The sequence below is a fragment of the Centruroides sculpturatus genome, unplaced genomic scaffold, assembly GCF_000671375.1.
Source record: "Centruroides sculpturatus isolate CEXI.00-Female unplaced genomic scaffold, Cexi_2.0 scaffold693, whole genome shotgun sequence".
NCBI classification, from domain to species: domain Eukaryota; kingdom Metazoa; phylum Arthropoda; class Arachnida; order Scorpiones; family Buthidae; genus Centruroides; species Centruroides sculpturatus.
The window spans coordinates 204,662-229,291 of record NW_019384855.1 but is presented as its reverse complement, the minus strand read 5'-3'; the positions used below and the strand labels follow the sequence as shown (position 1 = coordinate 229,291).

Sequence of the window (24,630 nt, the reverse complement as noted above, 5' to 3'; positions counted from 1 at the left end):
AAGACCAAGATTAATACGCAGGCCTATATATAGTTTTTCCCTTCTTTCCGTCCTGCGGGAACCAAAAAAAAACCCTTTTTCCTCCATCCCATCTCAGTTTCGACCAGGCACACAACGGGGCGGCCGAATGGTGAGGGACTGGATCCGACATATCCAGATGGATTATCCTCTAATTCCTGGAGTTTTTCTTCCGGATTCGATCCAGATCCCCTAGAGCGATGGTCTGTCACCATAACCGCTATGTTATCCGGCCGTTTTCCTGTTGTTTTTCATTATATCTATATTGAAAATTCTATTCTATTACAGTGGCGCACCCAGGGGGAAGGCTTAAAAGACCTAGCACCCCAAAGTAAACAGAAAAAACACAAATAAATTTTCCTAAAATCTTTTTCTAATTATTTTTTTATGTAGGCCTATATTGTGTGGTGTCTTCTATTGTGGCTGCTGGCCTTTTTAATTGTTTAAAATTTACGTTTTGATTATTTTAATTTTCAACGCCTTTCCTTTGTTCTCATCTATCCTTTCTAATCTTTCTTTTGTCAACGTGGGGGTTATGTTACGATAAACATCGAGAACAATAGAGAGGACAACGACGGGTCCGAAGGGGAAAGAGTAACTGGAGGATCGATTTCGGAATGGCCTTGACAGTCAGAGAAAAAACAGAACGGAAGAGCGAAGAAGGTTAAACTTCCGTGTAACGTGTAGCTCGACAGGAAATAAATTTTATTAGTGCTCCTTTTCGAACAATAGACTTTCGATCATCACAAAGCTTGATAAGCAACTGAACTGTATTTGTGACGAAAGATGAGAAATCATAAAGCTAGAAGAATTCATGGTAGACCCCATCTTGCAAGCGAAGAAAAGTATCCCCCGACAAAATCATGAGTATTTTCACGATTGATCTTTCTATCTGTATCCTTATAATTTCTTATCGTACTTTCCTCTTATTTAAATTGTAAAGTAGTTTTGAGGTAATATTAATTTCGAGTTACTTCTGTTACGCGTGAAACGTTTCTTTTGGGAGGTCTATAATCACGTGCACTCCCGGCGCGAGGAAAATTCACTGGTATCCAACCTTAGTTGGGATTCGGACAAAAGATCCTGCGACACTTGTTTTGTTCTGTGTAAATAAAGTGTATTACAGTAATTGTATCTGTTTACTATTTATGTTTTGGCATTACACTCTGTACTGTATATTGCTTTCGTCAGCATTGTATCAACACTCAATCGTCACACTACATAAACTATGAATTAGCCGTCACATAAGGGGAAATTTTATTGAATTCGCGTTAAAAATTTCATTTATCCGTTCAACTCGGCTCCCCTCAAGATTAATTCCCGAGTGCGCCACTTTTCAATTATAAATTGTATTCTCAATTGTATTCTCTTAAAAGTGTTAAACGAGAATACTCTAGATCAGGGGTCGCCAAAGTGGTCTATATCGACCCCCAGGGGTCGATGCAACATCATTGGGGGGTCGATGCGGCTAGGGGGTCGATTAGGGGGTCGATGTGGCAATGGGTTACAACCTTGTTTTTTTTTTCTTATACAGATATCAGAGATCACAACGTATTTTATTTTGCTCATACACTTACACTTATAATAAAACTTTACGGTGGGAGTCAATGTGAGGTTTTGGAAAGTGGTTGGGGGTCGACAGTTAAAAAAGTTTGGCGACCCCTGGTCTAGCACCTGTGTGTCAACTTCTCAACACCAGCCTGTGCTGAACAACTTGCTGTCTTTCTTGGGCTCAGCTCTATAGATATAGCTTGGCATTCTGGCTGACTCTTAGTCATGTTCAAAGGTTCCTCAAAAGCATTTTAAAAAAATAGCTAATTGATAATTTAGTTTCTGTTCATTAACCAAATCCAGAAATGCCTTCCAGGATGACAGACACTGTCAAGCTTATCACTACATTAATTATGAAGTGCAACTTTGATTAAAGACTGATCTAGATGTGAGTGTCATCATTCTTCTCACTACGATGCATTGGTAGACAACAGATCAAACAATGAAAGGTTGCAGATTAGTCAATGTGCCTATGTGGTGACTTGTTTATGGAATGGTTTTGGTCTCTATTGCCATAATAAGCCTTCTATAAAACACAAATCCAGAAACTAATCCTTTCAACATGCCAAAATTTTGTCCAGGTATATGCTTTTCTACCCAGAGCATCACTAAAATGTGTCACAGAAAAGTGACAGGAAGAAGCTCAGACATTACACAAAAAATAAACAGAACAAGCTAAAATAACTGAAACAGAAAAAAGTCAATAATAATTAACTAGTACTAACAACAAAAAATAGGTACAGCTGATTTAGTCAGATGCAAGAGTTCCAATATATAATTATATCATAAGCACATTTATCATTTAAATATTTTTTTAAGCTATGCCATGGCCTCAACCTGAATGTTTAAATGTAACGGTATATTGGAAAGGTTAACTCATAAATTCAGCTAAAGTTGTCTGTTATAACTTTAAGTTTAATTATTAAAGTTTTGATATTTTAATTAATAGCTGCTTCTTTATGTAAGCTAATATAATTATAATTAATTATTTATTTAATAAATATAATTGGTATATACTAAAGTTTTGGCACACTGCCTTGAACTTAAACTTGAAATTGGCTTTAATATATTTAATTGATCATCAATAAAAGATCACTTAAAGTGTAATATTTTGTTGAGTTTGTTAACTATATTAACATTCATAACCTATTGCAATAATAGAATACCATAACATACCTTTCAATTATCCAATGGTTTGATNTGGACTGGATGTGTACAGTTGCTATTTCTGTGCACGATGGCAGCGCCGGTACCAAAAAACGATTTTGACCCATCTGTGAAGATGGTGTTGGCATTGTTGATGTTGGAAACACTAGCATCAGTGAGAAGATTGACGGTAGGAGATAAAGCAGGATGCCTGCAATGCCTGTGAAGAGTAACTTGGGTGTTCTTGTGGTTAAGCATGAGGGTTTGTTGCATATCCAGGCTGGGAAGGATGCCAATATTTAGATAACTTATTAGCTCAGTCTTCGTACGATCTGAGAGACTGAGGTTGGTGAGATACCAACTAGCTGCATTGGCCTTTACGCTTAGATGTATTGGAGGGATGCCAGTAATCACCTGTAGGGCAGATGTGGGGGCAGTCCTGTAGGCCTTGGTGATCTTGAGGAGGCTGACACGTTGAGCCTTTAGAAGCTTACGCTTTACGTAAACTTTATCCACTGCGTCCCCCCAAAAGGGCGCGCCATAAAGGATGGCCGGCTGTATGGCCAGGCGATAGATATTTGTTAAGTTCTTGCTGTTGAGGCCCCAGTTTTTTCCTGCGAGAAAGCAGAGAAGGTTCGAAATTTGGAAAGTGGTTGGGGGTCGACAGTTAAAAAAGTTTGGCGACCCCTGCTCTAGATCAAAACAACAGTATATAGAGTTTATTATTTAAAAATAAAAGCGGCAGATACTATTCTTGCGCCTTTATTCCATTGTTTCGGAGAGTGACCATTTTGGATGGAAGCAAATCATCAAATTCAATAGTTAGCCAATGGTAATGTCTAATTAATATCCATTGATGAATACAATGTTTCCGTTCGATTCGCCCGTGGTGACACTCACGTTAAAAGACACGGAACATTCCGTCTGCCTAGACACCATCCTACAATGCCACGTCGATTCTAAATTAGTCAAAGTGCTCCGAAACAACGAGGAAGTGGGTCTGACCGACCATTGCGTCGAAGGAAGCCAATCGGACAGCAGAGATAAATCGAAACGTCACCGTTACGTAGAATTGCCGGAGGAACAAGAAAATTTCGCTTACGTTTATCCGTTTCTTCTTCATTTTTTGAAAACAAAACACTTGATGTATCCGCGCGACAAGGACGTCGTCCTGAGATTCGTCCAGGCTCTGGAATACTTCGACGTCATCAAAGACGTCCGAGAGTTGTTCGTCGCCAAACACGCGCGGGAATTAACTAATCGAGAAGTGACTCAAGTGTTGTTAGAAGGATCCATCAAAATAGCCGAACAAAAAGAAGAGACGATAACGGATTTGGAGGAATTCAACTACGTCGTTTCCAAGAGGGTGCACAGAGAGTCCTTAATTGCCGTGACCAGGATTCGCGAGGACGGAAAGAGATTTGCTGTGTTCACCGTCTACGGCCAACACAAGACCCTAAAGGAGATGTTTCCCGACAAAGAGGTGGAGGAGGACTTCACCTATCGCAACTTGACCTCGTTGGTCCGTCTCGGCTCGGATCTACGCAACGACGGGGACTTGGTGAGCCAATTGGGCAGCGTCTTATTATACAGCGTTATGGGCAGACTGGGTTTCGGATTGACCTGCTTCTCAACCTTCTACGGAGAAGAAAAAGACGTCTTAACCCTCCGTAAGTCGCTAGGAATGGGGCCCTTACTTGAGTCGCATGGGTCTCACAGACCCAGTGTTTTTAATGACCTCGTTGGTCCGTCTCGGCTCGGATCTACGCAACGACGGGGACTTGGTGAGCCAATTGGGCAGCGTCTTATTGTACAGCGTTATGGGCAGACTGGGTTTCGGATTGACCTGCTACTCAACCTTCTACGGAGACGAAAAAGATATCTTCAGTGGATTGTGGCTCTTCTATAGAGAAAGACCCGGCGGAGGTAGGACCAGGAAAATCGTCGGACTCTCTCCCGGCAAAAAAACACCAGAAAAATCGCTTTTTCCTGAATGTTGTCTAAAACGAAAATGACAAATGAGATTGACGTTTCTTTAATTAATACTAAATTTTATGTTTCTTTCCTCTAAATAAATTAGTTTCTGTTTGATATTTATCTACTTTTTCTAAGAAATAGGAAGTTAAAAGCGAAAACAATGGCATTTCCAAGAATTAAAGCCCTAAGCACTCCCAAGTATAGATCATCTGGTATATAAAACAAAGTGTGCCATTGGTTTGCTCGCTTAGCCGTTCGCATCCCTGGCCAATGACGTAATCCGTCCCATTTGAAATGAACAATGTCATTGGTACGTTTGTAAGGTCATATTAAAGCCGCTTTATGACGCAACGCACCCGTAGGGTACAGTTATCCAATGCTATAAAATCGCACTTGGCACGAAACGAATAAGAATAAATACAGTCGACCCCGCTATAACACTGTTGATTATTCCGTTTTATATGAATTCCATGTTGTACGAGTCACTTATATTTTACAAATACGTGTGCTGGGCTGTGAACGGCTCACGTATGTGTAAAATCTAAGTGACTCGTACAACATGGAATTCATATAAAACGGAATAATCAACTGTGTTATAGGGGGGTCGACTGGTATAAACACAACGAAAATGAATAATTAAAACTCATTTCCGGTTAAAAAAAACTCGGTCTAGACGTTGTTCTTGCGAAATACAGTTAGAGTTTCCGTCTCTATCGCCACGTGAACATCTTACACTCGACCAATTGTCAAGTTTTTGTGTTAGGAAGTGACTCACGGGAAATTCTAGGATGCCGAGCGAATTAAGATAGAATAAAACGTGTGTCGTTTATAAAAGAACATTTGCCCGGGTAAAGATGGAAACTGGCTTCGTTCGCGTGGAGATGAACAGAACAATTTGGGAGGTGCCCGAAAGATATCGGAATTTATTACCCGTCGGTTCCGGTGCCTTCGGACAAGTTTGGTAAAGATTTTCTTCCTCCATTTTATTATATTTTAATATATTTTCCCACTCGCTGCTGATTTGTTAATTAAAATTGCGAATCGTCCGTTTAAATTTTGTACGCGTTGAGTTGTTTTTAACTCATTTAACGAAAAGCCGATGACGTACGCCCACTAACCGGACGTGACGTCATACGGGGAGTCTGGTCACCGGAAGCTTATCTTAACGAGAAGCTCGCAAATTAAATTATTTATTGAAGTATCTAAAAAAACAAGAGTTGAATATGAGCTTGTTAACAGCTTGTATTTTTAAATAATTTATTATCTCAGAATTTTTTATGTTATTTAAATCGTTAGTTTTTTTTATACCCACGTGTAGCATTACTGGAGTGTCAGATTTGACAGTGGCAGATGACAAAATTGACAGCCTTTGTCTTATCTGAACTTTTAAAGTGGTAAAACACACCGAAGCGTACGAAAAATGGAAGAGTTTTCACTCTTCTTACCAGAAATTTTAATGACAGTCGTTTTGCTTACGTTCTGTTTTTGAAATTTGCAGTTATTTTGTGTACAGTCGATCCCCCCTATAACACTGTTGATCAGTGGCGGCCTTAGGGGGTGGCGAGCAGGGCCTCGCGCAACAACCAAGTAGAAAAAAGTTGATATTTAAAACTTTTTATTTTATCCTTAGCTATTAGTTATAACAATAAAATAAATTTAATTTATAGTACAGTATATATTAATATTAATAAGTGCCTACTATTTCAATTCACATACTTTGCACAAAGGACAAGGGCCTCGCAAAGATCTGCCGCCCAGAGCCTCGCAATGGATAAGGCCGCCGCTGCTGTTGATAACTCCGTTTTATATGAATTCCATGTTGTACGAGTCACTTAGATTTTACAAATACGTGAACCGTTCACAGCCCGGCACATGTATTTGTAAAATCTAAATGACTCGTACAACATGGAATTCATATAAAACGGAGTTATCAACAGTGTTATAAAAGGGGATCGACTTGTATTATCAAAATCACAAAAAGGACATAATCAAAAATATAATACCTACGTTTTATATTAGCTAACTGGGTGCTATTGTCTGAAAGCTTATTGCAAATTTTTTAAATTAATAATTAGATATATATAAATACTACAAATTTACAATAATGACCATTTAATAACTTTTTCCTTCAAAACCTGGCTATGCTGTGCCTATATAATACATTATTTCTGTTCATTTTTGAACTCTGAAAACATGCCTACTTGGATTGCATTTATAATTTAATCCTAAGAAAATCAGAGGAATAAATTTTTTATATATACGTGACTATTCTGACAAGATCTCATCAAAAAATTCTGATGGTTTGTCACTTTCTGGGTCTCTGTTTGTCACAAACTGAGCCTTTGAAATTATTTATCAGATGTGTGAAAAGTTGGTTAAATGACCCTTTGAATGGTGTTTATTGTAAGAGTGTGTACTGTATTTTATGCAGTTTAAGTCATTAAAGTTTAAAAAAGTGCATAAGGAGTGTTAGAACATCCTATATTGACTAGTGATATATTATACTGGGATGCGATATGTGATGTGAATTATCATAAATGTTATATATATGTATGTATGTGGACATGTACAATGTGATATACTATACAGGATGTTAAAAAAAAGCACTTGGCATTTATATGGTATACGGTACGCACTGTACTGACAAGAGGATGTGTACCTTGCAGATTTGAACAAAACTACATTTAGTTTGTAGTAGTTATATATGTTAAAATACAGGGGTTAGAAGTGGCAGAAGTTGTGCCATTTCCTGTTCCTGGCCCCCATACTGGTATGCAAGAAATTGTACTTTGCCAGTAGATGATGGATAAGTCAATATTGATTGTTGATTTAATTTCAAATTTTGATTTGTGTCGACTTATAGCTTTGATTATAGTGTTGACTTATAGCTCAACACACCCAGAATGCAATTTCAGCCACAGAAGAGATGAAGACAGAATCATTGTTAACACAAATGTCTTCTAACTGTAACACTGTGTTAAGTAATAACTGTCCACGAAAAACCTTTATCAATCAGTGTTGTGTTCGTTACAATATCCACTATGTTTTCGACCTCCACCGAGGTCTTCTTCAGGTGCTGACTAAGCGTTGTCTCCCCTTGACCGTTAGAACGATGTCATCCGAGATGTAAATATTGCACGTATCATGTTTCACCCCTCCGCTTGTCCCCATTAGCGACCCTGAAATTCGGGCGGACTTCCCAAACACCAGATTAATCAGACAGGCATTTCAAATTGATCACATCCATCACCTGGAGGCCTGGGAGATCTATAAAGCCAACATTGAGGGCACCTGTATCAACTTTAAAGACGGAGAGATGATTGCTCAGGCGTGGAGATACCTATTCGAGGAATTCGAATGGGGACAAGCAGAGGGATAAAACTTAATACACACAATATTTACATCTTGGACGACATTGCTCTAACAGTCAAGGGGAGATAATGCTTAGTCAGCACCTTAAGAAGACCTTGGTGGAGGTCGAAAACGTTAGTGGATATTGTAACGAACACAACACTGATAAAGGTTTTTTATGGACAGTTAGAATCATTGATCATTGTTCACTCTTCCAAAGACTTAATGTAATTAAGCTTCAATCACTTGCCTATTATCAGTTATTATCCCCTTTGTTCAAAGAATTTTTCCAGTACTCCTGGTAGAAAGCAAAGTCGATCACAGACTGACCTCCAAGATTTATGTCTCCAACATAATTTTGTTTTGAATTTGGTACCATATAATGTCAAAAGTGTGGTCAGCAAGATAATGTGCATTCACTCATTCATTGAATGTGTGAATTTGAGACTGGGTAAGATGCTAAGGAAGGAAGATACATGGAACACTTATAATAATCAAATTGTTATCCTTTTTTATGTCACATGACTGACTTACTGGCTTCTATTCTGGTTTCTACTTTAGTTAGAACAAAGACTATGGGTAGTTCTCTGTCCACATTAGAAGGAAGTGTCCTTCAAAATGATGACAAAGATCCTCCAAAATCAGATATAAGCCAGAATATCATCAAAATAGATATTTCAAGAGAAAATGAAAATTGCAGAAGAAATTATATGGACATTGAAACAATTGCAAAAAGCAGATATAAAAACAGATGTAGCCTAAAAATAAAACAACTAAAAAAGATGGGAGGATCTAGAAAAAATGGAAAAGTTGGGCATTGATAATACCTATTAACCAGCTATTTGCTTCTAGATGTCATAATAGTAACATATAAAATTAATATATTAGAAATCACTGAGTTTTTGACATGTTTTTTACTAGATATGCTGTGTACTAACTACTGCATAAATGTCAAATGTTTATTTTAACACTCTATGTGTAAAAGTAAACATTGTTAATTTGTTAAATGCATAAAGGTTGAGACTTTTACTTATTAAAGTTAAAAATCACTTTGTTTCATTTGCAAGAATCAGACTAATATTGTTTTCGTTATGCAGATTTATTTCTTAAATGTGAAGTTTAATGCCAAGACAAAAAGGAATTTCTGTAGAAAAAGTAGATGCTTTATCTCAATGACATTTTTTTATATCATACTTTCCTTTCCCAAGAGGAAAGAGAAAAGAAATTGTAATTTTTTATTCTTATAAAAGTTTTCTTACAATTCCTGTAAAATACTGTAATTTCTTCTATAGCTCTTCTCATTGGATTACTAAAAACTTTTGATAATCAGACTTGTTTTCATTAACAGACAATTAAATTTTTGTTAACTATAGTTAAAAATTTCTGATTTAAAATAATTTTTATTACATTTATACATATATTTGCAGTTCGGCAATTGATGCGGTTACAAATCAGAAAGTTGCAATTAAGAAAATTACTAAACTATTTAATTCAGCAATTCATGCAAAGAGAATTTACAGAGAACTAAGGCTGTTGAAACATATGAATCATGAAAATGTAAGTAAATTTCTGTATAATGAAACTTAAAGATTAACTATAATTTAATAGAATTGTTACTCCTCAATATTTTTAATGTTTTTAACACTAGATTACTACTAACCAAAGCATTGCACATTGGAACAAACAAAACTTAATAAAAGAAATGAGTGTGGTTATCAATTTCCTGTTACACAAATCAGAAAGTTAGCACACGTTAGTCATTATCTTAAATATGTTTACAGGAAGTAACAAGTGAGACAAGAACCAGGACAATAAGGAACAGATACTTACTAAAAGAAAACTAATAAACCAAAGCAGAAGTATGCTATGCTCAGTCTAATTCTTTTTACCAACCACCCACTAATTTGATTCGCCCATAACATGAAATGCCATTTGATACTACCAAGTAGATTCTATTCCTCCTCTTCTATCAAATTTTAGCGGTTCGGCTAAAATACGTCGTAGTGTTTCAATAGAATAGGTCCGAATTTGATCCTATCTCGTATGATAGTAGCTCCGATCTCACCCACGTGTCCCACATCCTTTGTTCGTCGGACAAGATTAATGAGGACACTGATTCCTTGGAAATACCTTATTTTATTCCTCGTGACTATGGAATATTTTACAAAGGCCTAAGTTAAATTACTGTACAAATGTGCGTTCGTTGTCGGAGTTGATTCCGAGAGGTTGGTGAAACCAAAGCGAAAGGTTGGCGTAACGAGAGCGTCTCTCCTATTCGGCGTCCTAGGACCAAGTGAGGTCAGAGGGGAAAGGTCAAGCGGTAATGCCCTCTGCCCTTCAAAATGTTCATTTCTATGCAAGTGGAAGAGAGTCACCATCTGTCACATTTAGGATCTTCTCGTGATTGCTAACTGTTCGGATGCAATTAATTTCACATCATGAGATCCTACGATTGTTTTCCTCCAAGGATAATCCATTTGGGCTTGCAATCCCTTGTTAATATAATAATTTGAAAAACATTATTATGAATTACTATTTGAGTGTAAATTCTATTTTGCATAAATTTTTCTTGAAAAAGTTGTTTGAGAAAATGTCTAACTTATTAATTAATATGTTGTATTATTTGATTCAATTCTATTTTATGATTTATTATAAAAAATAATGTTTTTTTTATATTATATTATTTTTAATTATTAAATTTTCATAATTTCATAATAGGTTATTGGGTTATTGAACGTGTTCACTTCTTCCACATGTATTGAAGATTTCAAAGACATGTATGTATGTGCAAAGGAAATTAATTTTATTATAAGTATTATTCTTCCATTACTCTAATAGTATTAGTCAAAATAATTTCTTATTTTATATACAGGGTCTTCCAAAAAGAATGCTATTATTTCAAATTATTGTAATTATGTTAATTATTATCAGAGAACATTGAAAAATTGTCCAAGTTTCACATTTTCCCATTATAGTTTCTCAGTGTGTGCATCATGTGTAACATTGCACACATGCAATGGATACTCAAATTCTTCCTATGTTTGCTATGACATATCCTTTGTCACTCTTCCCATGGCAGCCACAATTCTGCTGTTCCTGCAGATTACTCACGTTGCACAATGATGAGTGACAAGTTGTGAATTGCCAGACAGAAAATGCCTTTTCTGTTGCAGGGTCATTGTTTTCATTTATGGTGCTTCCTAGAGGTAGTAGAAAACAAGAAGTTTGAATGCGAGTGGGAGATGAAACTCGGACAGTTACCCTATCAGTTGGTGTACGTTGCATGCTTCTCAGGTAATAATGAATGTAATTACGGTAAATTAAAATAAAATACAGTAGAGCATCGATTATCCGAATCAATTGGGGACTGGGTTGTTCGGAAAATCGATTTTTCGAATAACCAATTATGTACGAAAAAATATAGTAACCTATCCCATGTTGAAATTCGTTCAAATCCTGGCACGTTCTTAAGTACCCTTTCATGGTCGCGCCAGTGCTGTTAACTAAACACACACACCAACAAAAATAATAATGGAGTAGCCCAAGACATAGCCAAATATTGCAGCACTAGCAGAAATTTAAATTTGCCGACTGGAAAGCTTTTGATTAATTGACGTTTTGGTTGATCGACATTCAGATAATTGATGCTCAACTGTACTAAGATTAATTTTGTGTTGTATGATTAATAGGTATGTGATAATAAGAGGATTGTCATAATTGAAATTAAATACAAACATTAACTTATCTTGGTAAAAATATCATTTGAAATGGTTTGTTAATCATAGTTTCAGATGATGATAAATGGCAAGTCAGTTGTACAAGAGGAGAACTGCTTACAGTCTGTAACAAAAGTATAAACATACCTGTTTTTTGAATGTTTTTAAATTTGGTAGGCCTAAAAGCCATTTGATTTGGTAGGCCTAAAAGCCTGACTGACAGACATAGATGCTAAGTACTTAAATTAATAACAAACAGAAACGTGTCATCAAGAGAAGCTATAGCTACTCTACCAACCAAAGTATTGTATGTGGCTGTTTGGAGTACCCTAAATAATAATCAAACTGTAAACTTCCTAAAATGAAACAAACTAAAATTAATCAAACAGTAGCAATTAGCTAGACTTCAATGGGCAAAAGAAAAAAATGTCCGGAATCTCAAAGTGGCATCAAATAGTGTGTACAGATGAAAAAAAAAGGAATTTAGATGGATCAGATGGCTTTTCGTGACTCAAAAAAGAATGAAAAAGTGAAAATGAGTAGACAGCATGGAGGAGAATCAGTAATCAGTAAAGGTTTTGGATATTGTGGTAAGACAGATATTGTTTTTATTAGTCATAAAATGAACTCTGAAAATTATCAAAAGATGCTCTACAACAATTTACTTCTACCAATTAATGGCCCAAATGTAATTAACTGGAAATTGCAACAGAACAATGCTTCAGTACATAGCTCAAAATCAACAAAACAATGGCTTGAAAAGAAAAAGTTGAGGTAATTGATTGGCTGTCTAGAAGCTATAAGTCTAAATAGGAATCCCATCAAAAATCCATGGGGCTGTCTAACATTTACAGTCTGTGGCAGAAACAATCAGTATAACAGTGTAAATGAACTAAAATTGGAAACTATGGAATCATGGAAAGCACTAACTGAAGAAAAAAAATTAAAAGATTGGTAAACTCTATGCCAGATAGAATATTTCAACTAATTTCATCAAAAGGTGAGGTTTCAAAATATTAAAACAGTTTTTAATTGTTGTTTATTACGTAATTACTGTGTTTATAATTTTGTTACAGTCAAAATCTAAAAAAATTGTATAAATGATTTAATTATTTTATATAAACAATTTAAGTAATATATAAAATCATATAAAACTTTTATTGTAGTAATAAATTAAATTTAAATTAATTAAAAAAAACTAGGTGTATTTATACTTTTGTTACAGACTGTAACAGTAGAAATGATATGAATTGTGGTTCTAGTCTTAAATTGTTTTCATATTTTTAAATTATGAATACATTAATTAGTCACTCAAAATAATTTCATCAAGATAACAAGAAATGTCATTTGATCATTTGAAACTATCCATAAACCTATCAGACACAATATCAATTGATATCCTTATTTTAACAGGAAAAATATTTCTTTCTGCTTTGAATGTAATTACTAGAAAATAAAATAACTCTGTCTATTTAAGATCTGTTTTATGAAATTGTGAAAATGTACAGCGCGGACAGGAAAACACAGACACGTTTTACTAATTAAACAAGTTTAATTTCGTGCTAACATTAATATATATACAGAGTAAGTTCGGATACCCGCTGTTTACCTACAAACGTTACCAAGATCCCAAGCGATCAGATATGCCAATAGACCGGTAGTTACTTTTCCGATAACTATTTCCCGACAAATCTATTTGCGCGTGTAAACTTAAACTAACTTAAACTAAAAGATAGGAAAGGTAGAAGGGGAAGTAAGAAGAACTAAAGGACAGAGAGTACCCAATTTTTCTGTTGGTTCTCCACCATTCCTCGTCTCGGCTTCTTTTTGCAGCTGTTCTCCTTTTAGAACAATTTGGGTCCGTTTCGGGGTTTCCTTTTCTATAGTTAACAATCGGATTCTTCTGCCGATCCGATTCTTGTGGCCTCCTTCTGCAGCGCTTCCCGACTTTCCGTTTCAGAGTCTGCTGCCGCTCGTCCTTCTCTCTCGGAGTCCGGCCCAAGAATACCTCAAAAACCCTTTGTTTCTCATCTCTTCCTGCCCCGTTTTCTCCTTTTGTTCTCAGGCTATCCCCTGATGGGTTAGGGGTGAGGCGAGTTCTTGGAAGTCCGAGACAAAGGAACAAAGAAACTGGAAGGAAAGAAAATTCTAGAATTTAAATTAAACTAAAACTATACAGATTAATAATAATAATAATAATAATAAACAGGCGTGTAGCCACAAAATTATAACAATAATGAATTTTTTGATGGAAAGACTTGAATTTAAAGCAAAAAAAAGACAAATATTTTTTAATTTACTCTTAAATAGTGCAAGTGTGTGAAAATAAATAATTTTTTGGTTACCCAAATTCAGTTATATTAAATTTTACATATATAATATTCTATATGTCTATTCACATGAAAATTTACTAATATTTTAATAATTTGTAAGTGAAAATGGTTTCTTTTGATTTTTTTTTCAGTTATTTAGTTACTCATTTAATGGGAGCAGACTTAAATAATGTTATTAAAACTCAAAGACTAAGTGATGATCAAGTTCAGTTTATAGTTTATCAGATTTTACGTGGTTTAAAGGTAATATAAGCTCACTACTAACTTTTAGTTATTTTTTATATATTATTTTAAAAATGTATTCACTTGATGATATTATTTCAAATAATTTCCAAATACAAGAGTCAGAAGTTAAATACTGAATAAATATAATTAAATATTTGAGTGTATTCTGTTTAGTGATTCATGTGTGGTGTGATTAAGCACACTGTATCACACACAGTCCATGCAAGAATCTCACTACTTAACCAATTGCCAGGAAACATTTTCAGCTAGTGATGTGTAGATGTGACTCAAACAAGTGACCTTATGCTCAGAGGTTTGTGGTCTTTACCAATAGGCTGACAACACTTTTAACAAAAAGATATCTTCCATGCACTTACATTGTTTGTTGTTGACCTTGACTATGTTGTTTTATAAACTGCTACTGATAAAGTACTTCAACTTTTGCTTAATTAAAACACCAACACATTTTAAAATCAAAAATGCCCGATTCTCTTTTGCATGCTGGCAGTATTATAAGAAAACCGCATCCTGTGCTAGAAATATACTTTACCCGATTGTAATTCTTTGCACCAAATAAATTTGCAAACAGAAAATGAAAAACATACCTCCGTAGCCTACAATCTCTTTTACACACAGAAATTTAACAATTTTTTGCCAGCCGTCATAATTGCACGCTGGCTGACAGTCCGATTTCATTGTGCTTCTGAAAATTAAAAAAAGAAAACACTTTTCTGAATTATTAGCATGGAGAATGTTTTTAAATTTCAAAAAGTTTCAGAAACATACATAAAACCATTTTTAAATTTGCATAAAATATGTGCATTAAATATTCCATTCATATAGGTTCCTCCATCAAGCTTTACATAAATTTGATTCAATAAGGTAATTGCTAGAACCTTTCAATCAATGCACATCTTTAAACACGACCGAATTATCATACATATTAGCACCAATTTCTGGTCGACAAAGTTTTTAGTGTGATTAATGGCTCAATGAATGTACCAAGTTCCCACAATGTGTGATAGCACCTACTTTGCAGATTCAAAAGTGAAACAAATTCTTAAAGAATTAGTGTAAAAAATAGGGTAACATTAACTAAAATGATGCTTTTTCTTCTGTAAAAGTTCTGTAAATGATGCTTTTTCTTTTTTACAATGGTTAAGTTTCAATGCTCGTCCATTACACCTGTAACATTTTCATTAGGACTGATTCAAATATGAAAGTTATGCAAAAAAAATGTTTAATTATAATTAAAATTGGAATGATAATAAAATTTATTTTATTAATTCTTACAGTATATTCATTCAGCTGGAATAATACACAGGGTAAGTTATTTTAATGTATTTCATTGAATCATATCTCAAAAAATCTTTACATAATGAAGTAATCAATTAAAATCTTTTAAGGATTTAAAGCCACATAATATAGCTGTAAATGAGCACTGTGATTTGAAGGTAACAATTATTTCAATTTTAAAATTTCATGTCAATGTTATTCTATAGTAGTGTTGTCCAATATCTATCTGTATTATGAAGTTTTTGTTAGGCTAGGAACATACAGGCTAGGAAAATATAGTGTAAATGTGGACTGAAACAAAAAACACTAAAACTGAATAGAAAAACTGAGTAGAGTAAGTTTCTGCTGGTCTCAAGCAATAAAAGAAGTCTGATGCATTATGTTGGCAAGTCTCCTCTTGGATAAATTGTGCATGGTGATCGATCTGTTTTTATTCGTGTGTGTTGTCATACAAACATATAAAACAAATATACTAGAGTGCAAGGTTGGAAATATGATCCAACTTGCCCCAGCACCTTGGTGAGAAAGAGATGATGATTGACTCTACTTGACATTTTTTGAGCTGATGCATGACCAGTGTCATAATGCTAGCCACTGCAAGTCTTTTGTGGTGATATCAATGTATTCATACAGCTATTTCCATTCAAGTAATGATAGTGTGTATAAGAAATTCAAATTACTGATGAACATCCATATACTTTATTTAATCACAACTCCATGTTCTCTTAGCTGAGAGTATAAACTGAAACAGAATTGAAAGTGTATTTTTTTGTTTCAGTTTGTCATATGATTTCATGTATGTAGCGTATGTTCCTGGTCTTACAGGTACAAGAATAGATTATATCATCAGTAGATCATTGCTACTTTGTCTTTTATGTATAGATATTAGATTTTGGTTTAGCAAGACCTGCTGAGATTAAAATGACTGGTTATGTAACAACAAGATGGTACAGAGCTCCAGAAGTTATGTTAAATTGGCAGCACTATAATCATACAAGTAAGTACTCAATTATTTTATAATAATTAATAAATATTTAGAAATTGGTTTCCTCTACTAAAATTAGTTGCACCTATATCAAAATGGTAGTTTTACAAGAGAAAATCCAATGTGCTCTGTGGTTTCACTAAACAGAATCATCAATTACAGTTTAACAAAACTTTTGAAAAGAATATGGACAAGAATCATCATATGTGAAAAGCATTAAGCTCGGTTCATATTGGCATATAAACCACTATGAAATTAATACAAACTAGCAGTTGTCTTCTTTTGGCAAGTGTTCGACCAGTTTATTAGGAGTTTAAAATATCTCAACTTTTGTTGAACATTGGATCATTCAACCAATTAACTTTTCACAACTATTGTTCAAAACCTTTTTACCAATTACAGCCTAACGTAATTTCTGTCACAGTGTACAATGTGGACAATATTTCACTTTGGTTAAGTGTTCATTTTGTTTATTTGCAGTGGTTCTTATGACAGTGTAAACCAAGATTTAAGGGTTGTTATGTAAAGTTTAAAGAGACTGTCAGTGTTGTTTAGTAGTGTTTCAGGTCATCAACACTGCCAGTCTCTTTAAACTTCGTATAACCTTTAATGCTTTTCACATCTGGTGATCCTTGTTCGTACTATTTACAGAAGTTTTGCTAAACTGTAATTGGTGATTTTGTTTCGTGAAACAACAGAATACATTCAGCTTTTTCTTGTGAAAATATCGTTTTGACACAGGTAATTGCAGTACCACCTAGACCAGCAACGGCAAGCAATTTTTCTGAAGATGGGTCAAAATTAAATTCAAAATTTAGTCCAAATTACAGATAGAATATTTAATTTACATAACTAAAAAAAACATGCAAACAAAAATTGCTTCAAATTTTACTTTAAACTTTTTAATGTGACTTATATGGGCTTAATCCAAATCACAGTGATTAAGGTTGCAGCCTACTTCTCTGAGAAGCCTGAGACCAAATCCGGATGAGTTGTCCAGCCAGATGTGTTGGCCGTCCCTTATCTTGTACCTAGCTTGTACAGTTTATCTTTAAAACAATAGTGAAAAAGTTGCTAACAAATGTTTTTTTTTTAAATTCTTTAGTGGACATTTGGTCTGTAGGGTGCATAATGGCAGAGCTTTTAACTTCCATACCACTATTTCCTGGAAACGATAGTATCCTTTATTCACTGTCTGTTAATGAATGCTTATATAATATTTAATTCTTACTTATCTTTAATTCTTTAAAATAATTTTTTATTTTTTAATATAAAAATATTTATGAATCAGTATGTAAGTATTTAACTGTAACAAAAACAAATATAATTTGCATTCCAACTTAAAAAGAATTTAATACAGTAATGCAATATCATGTGTATACTAGTGGCATGATTACATTGTGTACCTACTAGTAGAAATAAATTAATTATAACTTTGGTAATTGTGATTTTTATATGAATTAAATACGTTTTTCCCTGGATTGTCATCTGAGGTTAGATAAAATTCACTAAAGTTGGAATCTGTGGTATGTTTATACAGGATGTCCAAAAAGTTATTGTGCATTGAGAAATTTGTAATGACATTAAAGTTATACATAGATTACACGATTAGCAAAGAAATCATTCAAAAACTGTAGTCCAAATAGCAAAACATCCGTGAGCAAGCAGTAATACCATTTACTGCAATGTGGAAACATGGGACATATAACTTATTTTCTCCTATGCAATACTGCTAATCGCATGTATGCTCCTACCCAGTATGGATATAGAACAAAATAAATGAGCCTTACTTAAACATTTTGAATTATTATATCAAAAACAGTTTTTCTTAACATCCTTGGAGTTTCAAAGAGGAAAATAGTCTATATTATGAATGCACATATATAATCCAGACTATTTAACACTATTAACTCTTCACAGATACTATTGCATTATACATGTGCAGTATTCGTGCATCTATACTTTGTGGATGTGTGATGATATACAGAATCTATACACATAGAATGTTTGTTTAGGCTCACTAGTTGCTATTAAATTGCTTATGTATAAAGTTTTATTTTACCCATTTAAAATATTTTTGTGTTAAATAAAACAAGGAAAAACCTTATAAAGAATACTTAATTATTCTCATTTATTATTATTTGGCTTGTGACTGTTAAATTTATCTTCTAAAATAAAAAAAATACAGGTTATAGATACAGAAGATGATGATTTGATAGCTATTGCAGGTAATATTTCTGTAATATGTATGTCATTTGTTTATTGTTAATAAAGCTTCATATTTTCTTCCAAACAATTGATTAACATTATAGAATTAATTAATATGCACATAAATCTTAATAAAAATTAGATATCGATCAACTAATGAAAATCATGAAATTATGTGGAACACCAAACAATGAGTTTTTAAATAAAATTACTAGTGAGGAGGTAAGAAAACTATGCTGTAATTTATTATAATTTTTTCAGGATTACTGATTTATTCATTCTTGAATATTAATATATATTTGTGTTTGTAATAGTCTGTATTTCACTGTCCTTTTTCTCTTACTTGCATTAATTTATGAAAATTTTTAGTTGTGCCAAAGGAATTTTTTAATAAGGCATCCAAAGTATTGTGTGAGCATTGAAGGATTTAAATCCACAGAATTTTTTGTGGATATACACCTAAATTTAATATATAGTAAATTTTACATTACATATACATTACTGTTAATTGTTATAGTGATAATATGTATAAATAAAATTATGCATATGAAAGTAGTTTTCATAAACAAACATCACAAAACCCAATAAACTTGTAAAACCAAACAATCACCAGATTACACCAGAATAATTAATTAAATATAATTGCAGTAAAGTAGCCCAATGTAGTTCAGTGGTTGTTTGAAAGTAGTCTTCTGAAGAGGGATCCTTTTCTTTATTTGAAAATCTGTCTACACAAAGCAAAGCCTGAATTAACTTATTGAGAGTCTACTGTATAATGCAATTTTGGCGGCAATTGTATTTTTATCCATATAGGCTACAGGTTTTTAAAATATCCATTTTAATTGCCCAGTTGTAATATCAATCTATGCTAATTAATTGAATACTATCTGTAAAAAAGGACAGAAGAGAGGCTACACTAAATGAGATCAATGCTAATGAAAGTTCACAGTATATTCAAGAAAGGTTGGGCACCCCTATTGGAGTTAAAGATGGCTTATCTAAATTTTGTTACACCAGGTAAACAACATAATTATACTTTAGCACAAATCAGTGTTCTTTGTGTGTTTGTTTCTTTTTAATATCTTTATATTTGTGAATATTAAATAACAATTTTTAGTTATTCTTTGAAATTATTTAAACTAACATTTAAAATGTATTAAAATTTAATGTTTAATTTAAAATTCAAATGTTTTCTTTCAGGCAAGGAATTACATAAGGTCTTTACCAGTAATTCTGAAGAAGGATTTTAAGGAAGTTTTTAGAGGCGCAAATCCAGATGGTATGTTCCGTAATTTGATTAATGTATTAAATTTATTTCATAAAAGAAAATTTAACTCTGCTTTCATACAGCACTAACCGTTAACATTACAACTGAAAGTATAAAAGTATTTTTGATGCAATGGATCAACGCTTAGCAACATTAGAATGTAATGCTGATGTTTTGATTGAATTGTGTTTTGTATTTAACCTTTACTATTGCAAGGTTCTGGATGAGGTCTGAACCCCTCACTAAATTTTATTTAAAAGCTTTCCACTTTGGAAAGGAATTTCATAAGATAAACACAATGCAAAGATAAAAAAAAAATAGATGCATTGGATGACCCAAGTTTACATGTTGAACTGGGAAGATGAACTTTGGCTTGGATAATCATAAATAGGATGAAATTATGGCAAACTCAAAGTGCTATAAAATATTTTGATCAATAAATAATTACCGTGCAATGTCTTATAGAAATTTTTGACAGGAGAGAAAACAAAACTTTTATAAATATGAGCAAATGTTTCAGTTTGTTTAAACATTCTGTTGTCCAAGCTTGAGATATGGTGCTGGGTTAACATTGAGATTCAACGTTTCTTGTACTCCAATTAGGCCTCGTTTTATCTGAAGACAAAGAAGGGACCAATTGGGAGAATAGAAAAGGATTAGGGACCAATTAAATTGTTTGGTGTGTGGCTAAAATTTATATAAATTCATATCTCAAGGTAATAGTGCACTTTTCCGACCGTTCTTCTAAACCCACACTTCTCCAACATTTCATTTTAAGAACTGTTCTTCTTCCCAAACTGTGTATCATTGATGCTTTAAGAACTAAATGACCCCTTATATCTATCTTGTCAACAAATCTACTTTGGGCCCAGCATCATACAAACTTGTTAAGAAGTTATGAACTATTGACCAACAAAAACCATCTTCATGGGACGAATACTGAAGAAGGTGAAAGATCAGATGTAAGCAACAGTTTTTTTTTTTTTGTAGCAATAAACAGGAAACTTTGTAAAGGTGTTTCAAGTCTAAATTCATCGGCACCCACAAACATAATTTATACTTGCAAAACCTTCCTGGGTCTGGTTTCCTGGAAAATTAGGTATCGGGCAGTGATAATTTACACAGTACTAGCAGATGATACCAATTGGTTCTACTTTCAACATAACGAAGGATCCAAAAGTCAATTCTCCAATTTGTTTAGAAATCCTCTTAAGGGCTTGTCCCCTCATTGACTTCATTTTGAGGAGGGATAAGAGGAATGGACAGACCCAAGACCTTTCAGTTCCGATAGATAAAACAGAAGAAATCAGAAAAAACTATGTTTTAGAGATTATTACATAGTAATGGAAGTATTAGGAGAGAATCTGATAATTAATATTAAGATATGAAAATCTATGTAAAATTTCTCATTTCTATATTTAGCAATTGATATCTTGGAAAAGATGTTGGAATTTGATGCAGATAGAAGACCAACAGCAACAGATGCTCTGGCACATGCTTACTTTGCAAAATATGCCGATCCAAACGACGAACCAGTAGCAGAACCTTACGACCAGTCATTTGAAGACAAAGATCTTTTTGTTGCCGAATGGAAACGTAAGTGGAAATTTAAAAATTAAAACGTTTACTGAAATATAGCTAAACTGATGTTATAACATCATTTTAGCTATATTACAATCGTTTTGTGTTGTTTGTGAACTTTATCTGAGGATGATCCAATAAAAGGTCGGCTGAGTGACTGCATAACAGGTTTGATTTGTCACCTTTTAATTCTGAATTCAAATCCATTACAGACTTCCATAATTTATTGTGAATCCTTAACTCATTTTGCCTTGTGAGCACTTTTTCCATGCCCACCATGTGTTTGGCCTGATTGCAACCAGGTCAACCATGATTGTAAACCTGGGTCTTGATGTATACTGGGCTATTAAAGTTTTTCACAGTTCAACCTGGATTTGACCATGGGTCTCATAGAGTGGCAGGCTGACACAGGTTGTGTTAAGGTTGATGGAATGATTTCAGTCATCAAATAATTATTACCCAAATGACAGTAACATCATATGCAAAATGATTTAGTGAATTGGGAGTGGTGATTCACACTTTTAAAAAAGCCTATTCATTCTAACTTGGTACCCACTACAATCAGTTACTACATTCCAACTCTCAATTAATGACCATTATATATAGATACTTCAATACATTGTTTCAGTTACACTATATGAACCAAGCATTTTTGGAGCTGTGCTCCATCCTCAGGGTTTCATAGTTCTTAAAATTATAAAATTCTCACATTAAATTTCTTTAAATTCTTCATTACTGTCATCTCACAATCAACATTGCAAACAAAATAGAACATACTTAGGATCTGAACACTTGTCAGAATCTCGTATTCCTAGCAGATGAACACAAATCAAAATCCACTTTTAAGTTGTGATGTTTGTGACAAGAGATAGTATGATCCGCGAGCAAACTGTTACAAAAAATATTACGTAAAATCCACTGTACTACAAAGTATGAAGAAGTAATGACAACATTCATTAATTTTTAAATAGCCAATAATCATATGTACTGTACTTTCTTCATTCAGTAGCATTGTCTTTCATATTCAAATTTTTATTCTCATGTTCCATTCCAGTTTTTAGTATAAGTAGTAGTAGCTTCAACTCTGATAATTCTCTTTGACTTCTTTCTTTCTTTCAAAGATGAATCTCCTTTATAATATGAATGTTTTAATCATTTCTTTTTTCCTGCATTTCCTATAAAAATAAATTTTTGAATGTAAGATGTACAAAGGGTGCGTTTACTTCTGAGTTAGCAGTGCTAATTCTGATAACCGGATGTGACGTCATTAGCACGTGTATTCGTGCTTGCTTGTCCAATTCGAAAGTAAACACATACGCTAACAAGAAATATGGCGGTTTCCAGCCATATTTCTTGTTAGCGTAGTGTTCACTTTCGAATTGGACAAGCAAGCACGAATACACGTGCTAATGACGTCACATCCGGTTATCAGAATTAGCACTGCTAACTCAGAAGTAAACGCACCCAAAGTCTTATATCCAAAAATGTACTTATTAAATTACAATTTTGTACAGTTTTTGGAATGAGAACATTTGTTTACAATACAACTACATAAAATACATTTGGATACATTAAATTGTAAACATCTGCATCTTTAAATTCATTCTAGAAAAGAATTTTATTCTTACAAAATTGTCATTTTTAATTAACAAAAATTTGCTACATTTATTTATTTCCTAACTAATATTAATTTATTTTCTTTTCTCAAGAACTTGTGTATGAAGAAGTTGTGACATTTCGCCCCCGAAACGAATTGTAATCCACGCTTGCTGATTTTGACAGACTCGTCGGAAACAAAGGAGGGAAGAATCACAGACTGATCGAAAGTGGTTATGTATCGTTATATATTGCAATCTTGAGTACCTAACCGACCAGTTTGTTGGCATTTCGATAATTAAGGTATGTTTTGTTTGGGCTAAGAAGGAAACACAATAAAATTATCTTTGCATGATTTTGAAATTCTGTCAAGAGATCTAATTTCTGAAGTAGTTCATGGGCAGTATCAAATGATGAAATGACATAATGATATCATTTGTTATCAATTGACCAAATGATGACAATTACTATATATAAATTGTCACCATAATTTAAAGTCACTTGTCACATGATATGGATGTCATTTCATGTCAATTGACATTGAATTATTCATTAATTTGAGAGAAAACTGTCATCTTGCACATGGAAATATTATAAATAGGAAATGGTTTATTTTCAGTTGTATAAAAATCAATAATGTTGTGCTAAAGTTGAATTGTAAGTGGTTATTTGTACGTACCTTTGCATACTTTTCAGTTTTTATTCAATAAGATATATCAAATAACAATTATAACTGCCAAATCCAAAGCAAGAAATGGAACAATTATAATTAAGTTAAAGTTGAGGAGGAATATAGTCCTATTTGTGAATAAACGATAAAGTATTTGTGACCGCAGAGATCAACACATACTAAGCATTATATTAAGGTGCATGTGATCGACGGAGAGAGGCAGGTTATCTTGGCTGCCACCCGGCATATGTCAACATAGGTAACAAAAGTGTAATAATATATATTTCATAGATAAAATTGGCTCATCCAGAACATTTAGTTTTACTATTCAACATTGATTTCTCTAATTAGAATATAAATGTTAAAAATTATTCCCCCTATATTTTGTACAGGATGATTCGAAGGTCTCAATACACAGGCAGAGGGTTTGGTTCATTATGCAGTCACTTCTGTTATGTATATGGGTAACATTTGATGAATGCACATGTAAATGCATGTTAAAATTTCTGATGTTGTGTACACACACACAAAACACAGACCAGCTGGAGACTGTAATTTGTTAGTTTGTATTCGAGGCATGGACCTTCGGTAAGTGATTGTTAAGGGTAATTTCTGACTATTCTCTAAGAGCAAACTTCTTTATCTCATTTTCTTAAAGCAACTCTGTAATTGTCCAATGAAAAAGTATTATTAAAATTGATAATTTTTAA

At 33.6% G+C, this 24,630-nt stretch overlaps 2 protein-coding genes across 4 annotated transcripts; both read left to right on the top strand.

The window, feature by feature from the left end:
- The first annotated feature begins 643 nt into the window (after window positions 1-643).
- LOC111630555 (mitogen-activated protein kinase 14-like) lies at window positions 644-24,630 on the top strand. Of its 3 annotated transcripts, none has more exons than XM_023374670.1 (12): window positions 644-885; window positions 9,471-9,600; window positions 10,762-10,820; window positions 14,224-14,335; window positions 15,613-15,642; window positions 15,724-15,771; window positions 16,496-16,610; window positions 17,704-17,775; window positions 18,949-19,028; window positions 20,007-20,085; window positions 21,496-21,669; window positions 23,364-24,630. In XM_023374670.1, the coding sequence occupies exons 1-12, from the start codon at window positions 833-835 to the stop codon at window positions 23,411-23,413; spliced, it is 1,002 nt and encodes a 333-aa protein (XP_023230438.1). In that variant the 5' UTR covers window positions 644-832; the 3' UTR covers window positions 23,414-24,630. The 3 variants fall into 3 exon arrangements, with proteins under 3 accessions (XP_023230438.1, XP_023230437.1, XP_023230439.1); XM_023374669.1 differs by lacking the exon at window positions 644-885 and adding an exon at window positions 5,273-5,653; XM_023374671.1 differs by lacking the exon at window positions 644-885 and adding an exon at window positions 5,672-6,103.
- Window positions 3,412-4,787, top strand: LOC111630556. The gene is made up of 2 exons (XM_023374672.1): window positions 3,412-4,237; window positions 4,461-4,787. The coding sequence occupies exons 1-2, from the start codon at window positions 3,572-3,574 to the stop codon at window positions 4,728-4,730; spliced, it is 936 nt and encodes a 311-aa protein (XP_023230440.1). The 5' UTR covers window positions 3,412-3,571; the 3' UTR covers window positions 4,731-4,787.

Coding starts and splice junctions, on each gene's coding strand:
- LOC111630556 (XM_023374672.1), top strand. CDS start 3,572: ATGAATACAATGTTTCCGTTCGATTCGCCCGTGGTGACACTCACGTTA. Junction 4,238..4,460: donor ATCGCAACTTGACCTCGTTG/GTCCGTCTCGGC, acceptor ATGACCTCGTTG/GTCCGTCTCGGCTCGGATCT.
- LOC111630555 (XM_023374669.1), top strand. CDS start 5,547: ATGGAAACTGGCTTCGTTCGCGTGGAGATGAACAGAACAATTTGGGAG. Junction 14,336..15,612: donor AGATTTTACGTGGTTTAAAG/GTAATATAAGCT, acceptor TAATTCTTACAG/TATATTCATTCAGCTGGAAT. Junction 17,776..18,948: donor ACTATTTCCTGGAAACGATA/GTATCCTTTATT, acceptor AATAAAAATTAG/ATATCGATCAACTAATGAAA.